Genomic DNA, 8,244 nt, shown 5'->3' on the forward strand with positions numbered 1-8,244 from the left:
GACTTGCAACTACTTCAACAAAGGCTCGGCTCTGCATAAACTCGGCCTTGATTATGTAATACGATAGTGGCTTATCCCTCGGCATTAATGAGACGCGACTTTTGTACCTTGAATAAGCTTCCTTGTACCTCGCTGGGTGGGCTGGCCTTTTGGGCCATGCCAATAGCCCAGACATCTTCTCTGCGCTGAATATATATTCTGCCCGAGTATTGTGTCTTCTTTCGTCTTCAGGGAGTCCCGGGACGCTACAATTCGTTTAACAGATTTACTAGCAGTGTTTTAAATCTAAATTTTATTTCCATGATGCTGCAGGTCTAAAACAATGGCTATTTCAAAAAGCGATCGCTACAAGTTAATTAAACTTCTAATGCGGTGTGGGAAATTTGTCAATGATGGTCAAAATTGGTCAAGTTCAATGAAATCAGATAAGCCGCCATAAACACTCTATCTTACTTGCACTGCTTAACCGGCTAACTTCCAATACATTCTTCGCAATTAAATTTTAGTCGCCCAGTAATGACATCATCATTCCACCACCCAATGACAATGAAACACTTGATCACTAGTTTGTGTGAAAGCTCTGGTTGTTGGCGGCCTAACGGTCGTCATTATGCTATATTTCGATGATTTCATGGAAGGCAGGTTTACATTTAACAACCGTAGAATGCTCCTTAGCTATTGAAAGTTTGCCGTCAGACCTTCGAGAGGAGCTCACTACGGTCAGGCATCTAGATCACCAGGCACACAGTAATTAACCGATTTTTGCATGCGTCCCTCCTTCAATAGATGCAATGAATTCCCTGAATCTGAGGATCAGTGCCTTTTTTGACAGCTGCAAATCATCTCGACTATCAGAAAGAGAAAAGGGAATTGAATACGAGCAAATACTTAAGGTGTGTTGTAAAATTGTACATCTATTTTTGTCAGGAGTTTGCTAGAGCTGCAGATTACTCAAAGAAGAAGGTGGCTATCGTGAAAAATATTTACATTACGGTACGCTTGTCTATGTTCCTTTTCATTTTACGTACAGTATCAAAAAGTTATGAAAAAATTGGACTCAGAATTGGAAAAATTTCGACTGGAGTTGGAGGCGGATAATTCTGGAGTCACTTCAAAAATCGAACATCGTTAGATAAATCAGAATTTTGAATTTATTTTGCCTGCAGGTATTCGCACTCTTCTTGGGCGTAATATGCCTGGAGCGAATAGGCTAGAGAGTACGTCGCAAATTGTATCCTAATCATCTGTAGAGCGTCGTGCGAAATTTCGCAGTGGCCACTTTTTCAACACTAATCGTGCTCTTCCAAAGAGGAGAACGCCCTTCTCCCTTGAGACACCAGAGAAGCAGTTTTACGTACTTAAGCGGCGTTTCGCAGCTTTCGACACCCCAATGAATTTGCTTCCACCTTCTCCCTATAGCGGGAATGGGCCGTCATTCATGGCTGAAGAAGCCTCAAGTTTTCTCATGTCAGAAAATAACAGTCGTTTCCTAACCTCCGACGGATTACGTCACATCCCAAGCACCGGAAGTCCCAATTCGATAGATCACGATATGCCAGATCAAGACTTTGGTGCCTTTCAGGCAGATTCTCAGGACTTCTGCGATGACGATGAAGACGATCTCCAACTTAATTGTAAGGATACACTTTACTATGCTACTGTTATTTTATATTTGTTCCTCTGATATTGAAAATATCGTGTTGGCACCGTTTACCGAATTTTGCTTTCCTGTACTCCTGGAAAAGTAGCCCATATGGGATTAGTTCCGAATTCCTTTTCTTACTAGTCGATCCCACTAAGCGATCTCGTACGCTTGGCACCCCTCAACGGTCTACAGGAATTTCAATGGATCATCACAGGTTTGTTTATTCACTTCCAAAGCTCCCCTTCGGAAGTCCTCCTTTATACCATTACCTTACTTCATATGACCTTAACTCCAGACGTGTTTTCATGTTTGGGGTTATTTGAATCTGGAATACTCGTTGGTGTCTGCTGTCTTCCTTATCATAGGTGTTTTTTGTAGAAGTAATTTTGGATGTGAAGGGACGGGATGTCTCATTATTCCCTAAAATTTCAACCAAAAGCTTAGCTAACATTTGATCTTTTGTCGCAGAATCCACCACGGTGGATCATCATGCTATTCCCCCTTCGTGAATACATCGGACACTGAAGCAGTAACTCTTGGTGCCGGAGGCAGTGCTGTTGTCACCGACCAATCGATCGACGAGTTGCTGACAAACCCCACTACGTCTGCGTCTCCAAGCCTCAAATGCGGCGAGAGTCCTCGTTGGGTTGGCGGTGTGGCTGCCGCTACCACTATTGACAAGAATCGTCGCGTGGGTGTCCACTCCCGTCGCCCCAGTCAAATGAGCTCCTCCACTATCGACACCAACGATGAGACGGGTGGTTACGTGTCCTCAAGTGAACCGCATCACCTCCCTCACTCCCACCGTTACGCTCAGTCACCAGCCGGGCCGTTGAAGGATCAGCAACAGCAACGACAGCAGCAGGACTCCCATGCCTCAACGACGACTGCCGGTGCTGTTGTGGACGAGAGCAAGTACTGCTTCTGCAAAGATGTCAGCTACGGAGATATGATTGCCTGTGACGCTCCTAACTGTCCGATTGAGTGGTTTCACTATCCGTGTGTAAACCTCACTGTAGCTCCAAAAGGCCGGTGGTATTGTCCAATATGCACCGCCAACGGTGCTGCTGGGACAAGGTTCGCTGGAATGTCCTCCACTTCGAGAAAAAGGATGAGCCGCAGGTGAAATCAAGTTTGAAATGCGGACTTTTTTTCTGTCCCATTCTTCTCGGCTAAATTGACGTTGCCGATGGGCGAATTAAACGTCACTGGGCCGTCAGTGCAACTAGACTAAAAATTTTTCTAGTCTTTCTGAATATGAGTGTGAATAAGCAGTTTCGAAACGGCGGTAGTGGGAGCCGCAAAAATAGATTTGATAAAGAGCAACTTACATTGAGGAGAACTTTATTGAATCGACCTCAACACCATGGACAAATGGGGAAAAAATTAGGCGTAAAGGTTATTGTTTTTTCATATCGATTCGAGCGACGTGCCTTGATCACTGGCTACAGCACGAATCAGTGATGATAGCGTTGATCTCTTTTAACAGCGTCCGCCAATCAAGTAGGAACGGTCGCTTTGCGGACGCCACCCAGAGTTCACGACGCAACTCGAGATTTCATTTACAAGGAGCTTCTATCTCGGGATTGTTCGAGTTAAGATCATTCAAAGGACACTCCATTTGGCGTCCTCCACCATGAATAGCCTAAGATTGCACAAAATATATTTTTCGCCGGTGTTGTGTACACAGATCCCATCCGCGCGATGGAGAGCTGTAGGAAGGGCGTCCATAACAAGTCGTGTGTTGGGTGCCTAATTGGTCTAAAGGTGCTTAAAAGAGTATAGCCGTTCGGAGGAAATCTAACCTTACTGCAGAGTTTCCAGGGTGCCGGCACAGTTAGGAGCCAAGGTGAGGTTCACATCGATGTCGGCCTTGCTGGCCAGAACAAGACGCGCCACCTCCCAAACGTAGGAGTCGTTCTTTGCCCTTTTTTGGGCCGGGTGTCAGCGCAGGTACTCTAACGGCACGCCATCATTATTCCTCCCATCTAGACCGGAGAGAGCCAGGTTCTCTGAGCAGTGCTTGATGAGGTTGCCACGACACATCAACGCTAGCAAGGGATCCATGTGGTGATTCAGGGTGGTTGAAGTTAGCAGCTCTAGGGGAAAGAAGGAAGATTCGGGTGTGATGCGTTGGCTGCTTGTGAAATTAAAGCAAAAGTAGTACTCAGGTATTTATATTTGTGGTTTCTTTTCAATTTGCTGTTAATCACCAGTAGGAGCGAAAAGCGTTGTTCCATTGTCTATGCGGTGCAGTACTGTAATGAAAAATCGAAAAGGTTTCATTGCCGATGTGTATTTGCACGGTACTAGGTGCATTGGTCAGGGAGGAGTGCAACATTTCGGTTGGTCAAGGGTTGGTTCTGGCAGGATGGATACAAACCATGGCAACTCAAATCACCGAAAAGTGGCAGTAAGACACGATTATAGCATATTAAGTATTAATGAGCGGTGATAGGGGGGCGCACAAAAAGGTAGGGAAATAAAGCAGAGGATAATACACGAGCAGCCTGATATGTCACGATTCCTCCTTTTTACCCGTGGGAAGTAATAAACTATTGAATGGTGTATCTAATACGCTATTGATGGAGTTCTGGTGCAAGTACTGGTAATAGGATACCCATGCAAGCAAGGGTAGCAGCACGACCTCACCGGACTCTACACAACCACATGCAGAGGGTCTTTTTTGCATGGCATAACAAAGGGCTATTTATTCAAACTGTCTGTTTAAGCAGGCACTTCGGTGTATACAAACATCGGTCATCGTCTTGGTGGCACATCATTTCCGTTAACAGCTCAAGCGTCCCACAGTGCCTTCAAAGGGTACTTAAGCAAAAAGATGTGATAGGCACCAACCACCACAAGCGAAGAGACTCACCTCACGCACATACTTAGAACAGGAGTGCGTGAGAGATTTCCTGCTCTGTTTGGTGCTGGTTAGGATGTACTGGCTCTGAAGACATCGAACTACTGTGTTCTTGTGTTTAAAAGGCTTGTTGCTGTCGACTCTGAGCTCATCGGAACAAGACAGTTTTATGTCCATCTTAAAAAATGGGGGAAGGCGGAGGGTGCTCATAAGACACTGATAACCATTCACTGCCTAACTTTTAAGTTCAGTACTGTAGCGCCTAGGCTAGCACATCAGCCCTCAGTAACTCTAAATCCACGTCTTCGAGGATAATTCAAATGCGACAGCCTCATAGGTACCATTCTAATATACTCAATACGACAAGATTAACCACGTGTGGTTCGAAAACCAAGATTAATCCGTAAGATGAATATCAAGCGTTTATTAGTTAAAATGCAATTCGAGGTCAGAGTCGAGAATTCCAAATGTTAGCAGTAAAATAAACAACTGATAAAGACTCAAAGTACGGTAAGGAGTGAAAAGGGATTTGGAGGAGCTGAGTCCTGGGTTCAAGGGATGTTCGAGATGTTGAATTTGAGGTCACTTGTACAACAGACGACGACAATCAGAATTGAAGACTCCACCCATTTAGTTGGAGGCCTTTTTCAGACACTCTAGGAGGACGGAACTGCTAGTAAACATGTCACCACGATGGCTGTGGATCATTCCAATGCAGGTGCTCATGAGCTTGAAATCTGAATGACTCTCCGCCATTGTCATCTGGTCGCGACCGAAAAGCTCTTGGTGACGCTTGGCTGGCGGTCTGCCGCGATGCCCACAAAGACAAGTAATATAGACAATGTTTCTAAGCAAGTAGAGACGACATTGATATGCCGTCTGTTTACGTGTTTGCAGATGAATAAAATCTTCAGCAAGAGTGGTGAAACTTCATCAGTACAAAGCACACAACGTCGCCAGCATTGGTCAAAATTTCAACTAAACAATGAGGGATCGAAACAATCAGATGCTACAATAAGAAATTCTACCGAAGCGAATAGACCACTCAGCACATAAGCTAGGTCCATGCGAGTAGAACCAGAATCGCAGCTGTTAAATGAAACTATTGGTAGAGTGCACGAATGACTGGCATTCAAGTTGGACTTACTAAGGATCTGGAAGTGATCAATAGCTACTCTTCATTAGGGTTCCAGGTCTGGATGGGTCTTGTGCTCCACGAGGCACTTAAGCTTTAGGCTATTGAGGGTGACTCCTTTATTAAGAACGGTATCATAGTCAGAATGGCTGAGGATTTGCTGAACGCTACTGGGTACTCTCTGACAGAAGCGCTTCTCGGCAGCCAAGCAAAGACGCGCAAAACCGTGGTCAAGGTTAGGCTCTTCTTCCACGTCTCGTACGTATCGCATCAGCTCCTTGCGGTACAATGGCTGCAGGTGGGACTGAACATGGAGAACTGATCAATGAACGCAAACATTTACGAGAAGTCCCGGTGCCTCTCCTATCCCTCCCTTGTTCAACCCATCGCAATGCAATGCCGATACGCAGCGTGCATCAGTCATTTAAGAGCAAACATGACTTTTCGAATTGGTTCAGTCATTAATAATTTTTAATCCCTCAATCTTGCCGTCTAAGTCCCAATTACAGTAATTCTTGACTTTGGAGGCGTAAATAAACTCTTAAGTGGTGAAAAGAGAAAAAAATCCAAAACAGTTAAGCTGACAAAAGCACCGAGCCTGTCCAAATTAGCTACATAATGCCTTCTCAATTTCACCCACCAAATATTAGGATCAAGTCGCAACTACTTCTAGAAACTAGGGATGAACGCCAAGTAATGGAGTGAGAGGGCCGTACAAAAAAGATTCTAAATGATTCAGCAGAACTTCGCTCCTCAAACATTTTGCACAGACTGGGAATAGCAAGATAAAAATGCGACGACCGTTAGACCGCAAGTATCTGACTCCACAACTATCGACTAGAATACTCTGGGCATAAACAAAGGTCTCTTGAGAAATGCGTATGGGCGTTTTAAAAGCCACACCAAGGCAGTGACTGAGATTGACGATGGTTTTGCTTAATTGACACTGTTACGCTTTTGATAAGCCACATGTGACAAAATTTTTTAATGTATCTGTCGCATCTGCCATAGAATGTCAATACATTAATTCCTGAAACCACTAAATGGGAGTGAGCTTTCTCACATTGACTTTAAAATCGTCAATACCTTCACATTAGCTACCATAAATTCCAAGCTTAGTTACTATTTTCAAAGGCAGATTTGCTGCGCTAACTCGAGGATACGTTCGCATCTGTGGAATATTAGTGAAAGAAAGCAAAAAACATGAGTTAAGTCGTACCATACTAGTAAAATTCTAATCTTCTTGAGTTACAGCAGCAATTAGTCTTTATCCGAAAAACAAGAATGTGGAGAGATAGTTTTACGGCACTGAGGAGACAAAACCGTCAACTAAACGCTGACTGCCTTCCTTCAAAATACAACCGCATCAACAATTTGTGAGAATGCTAAAACATGAAACACCTTAAAATGAAGTTCTACTTTCTTGAAACACTTTCAGAGGTGGTTTATACAAACTACATTTCAATAAAATATTGCAATATCAGTTCGTCTTTTGATAGACTTGGTAAATCGACTCTGATTGAAGTGTACTTTAGTTTCGGGCTGCATTGTGTATAAAAATCATTGATTCGTTGAGTGCCACCGACCTGAAGCTACACAAAAGTATCAAATGGCTGCAACCGAACTCAAAACTGTGATAATGTGAGCTAATAAATTGCCTAACAAATAAGCTAAAAAATATAAACACAAAAGGTAGTTACTCCAGTGTTGAGTAAACCAAGAGGTTAATGTAATATCCGCGATTAGTGTAGGTAATGGCGTGGACAAAACTGAAGCCGATCCATATTGTCTCCGAGACAGCTCATATCCCTTTCAAGTTCATACTCCCCTTCAGCTTCTTCGCTACTAACGTTAGCAGGAGAGCAATTTGGTGGGGAGCAGTGTTCCTCAAGGTCGGCAAGGCAGGCCTAAAAGTAAAAGCATGATATTACTCACGTCATGCAGACATAACGCACTCAGACTGTCCACTACCTCGTCTCCGCTGCCACCACTGCAGTGGATGGTGGTGATTATAGAGGTAACTGACCAACATCAGGTCTTCCATTCGGTGATACCGCCACCGGCTTGTCGAAAAGTGGCACACGCTAAGCACTGATGACAAAACCTTTTGAAAACCTACTCGTAGAGTAGAGTAAGCAATCGAAGGTGATATCTCGAGAGAGGAAGAAGTCCAGCTCAAAGAGGTGCTGTCGACACATATTTGCCATTCCCACATCGTTACGACTGTCTAGAGGACACTGATAGATGTCGTCCCCCAAAATGACTGTTTTGCTGCAGCAGGAGCGACGAATGACCCAGTCGACGCAAACGTCTTCGATCACATCAGCAACTTGTGGAGTGGATGTAAAATGACAATGAATGAAGTCTTATCTTAATGAGATCGGGAAGCTTACTTTGACGTCCATCGTAGAGAGGGGATTTTAGGCTCTTGAAAACGCTACGTTGGACACCAAGCAAGCAATGTAAGACAGTACTGTAGTACGATAGTGGTTTATCCCTCGGTTCTGGTGAGGCGCCACTTTTGTACTTAGAATTAGCCCCCTTGTACCTCGCTGGGTGGGCTGGCCTTTTGGACCATGCCAATAGCCCAGACACCTT

The 8,244-nt window shown here is 44.3% G+C and overlaps 2 protein-coding genes across 2 annotated transcripts; one reads left to right on the forward strand and one right to left on the reverse strand. All coding sequences in view use genetic code 11, as the record gives it.

The window, feature by feature from the left end:
• Window positions 1-623: 623 nt before the first annotated feature.
• On the forward strand, window positions 624-2,771 carry EGR_01741 (Inhibitor of growth protein 3; the record flags this gene model as incomplete). Its single annotated transcript, XM_024490990.1, has 8 exons — window positions 624-747; window positions 787-893; window positions 928-993; window positions 1,031-1,127; window positions 1,167-1,217; window positions 1,251-1,634; window positions 1,787-1,859; window positions 2,114-2,771. The coding sequence occupies 8 exons, from the start codon at window positions 624-626 to the stop codon at window positions 2,769-2,771; spliced, it is 1,560 nt and encodes a 519-aa protein (XP_024354446.1).
• An 818-nt stretch (window positions 2,772-3,589) lies between these two features.
• On the reverse strand, window positions 3,590-7,853 carry EGR_01742 (hypothetical protein; the record flags this gene model as incomplete). Its single annotated transcript, XM_024490991.1, has 7 exons — window positions 3,590-3,744; window positions 4,502-4,688; window positions 5,178-5,358; window positions 5,736-5,964; window positions 7,412-7,553; window positions 7,582-7,667; window positions 7,766-7,853. 7 exons carry the CDS (start codon window positions 7,851-7,853, stop codon window positions 3,590-3,592), a joined length of 1,068 nt encoding a protein of 355 aa, XP_024354447.1.
• Window positions 7,854-8,244: the final 391 nt, after the last annotated feature.

The sequence above is a fragment of the Echinococcus granulosus genome (genome assembly GCF_000524195.1).
Source record: "Echinococcus granulosus chromosome Unknown EG_S00007, whole genome shotgun sequence".
In the NCBI taxonomy this organism is placed as follows: domain Eukaryota; kingdom Metazoa; phylum Platyhelminthes; class Cestoda; order Cyclophyllidea; family Taeniidae; genus Echinococcus; species Echinococcus granulosus.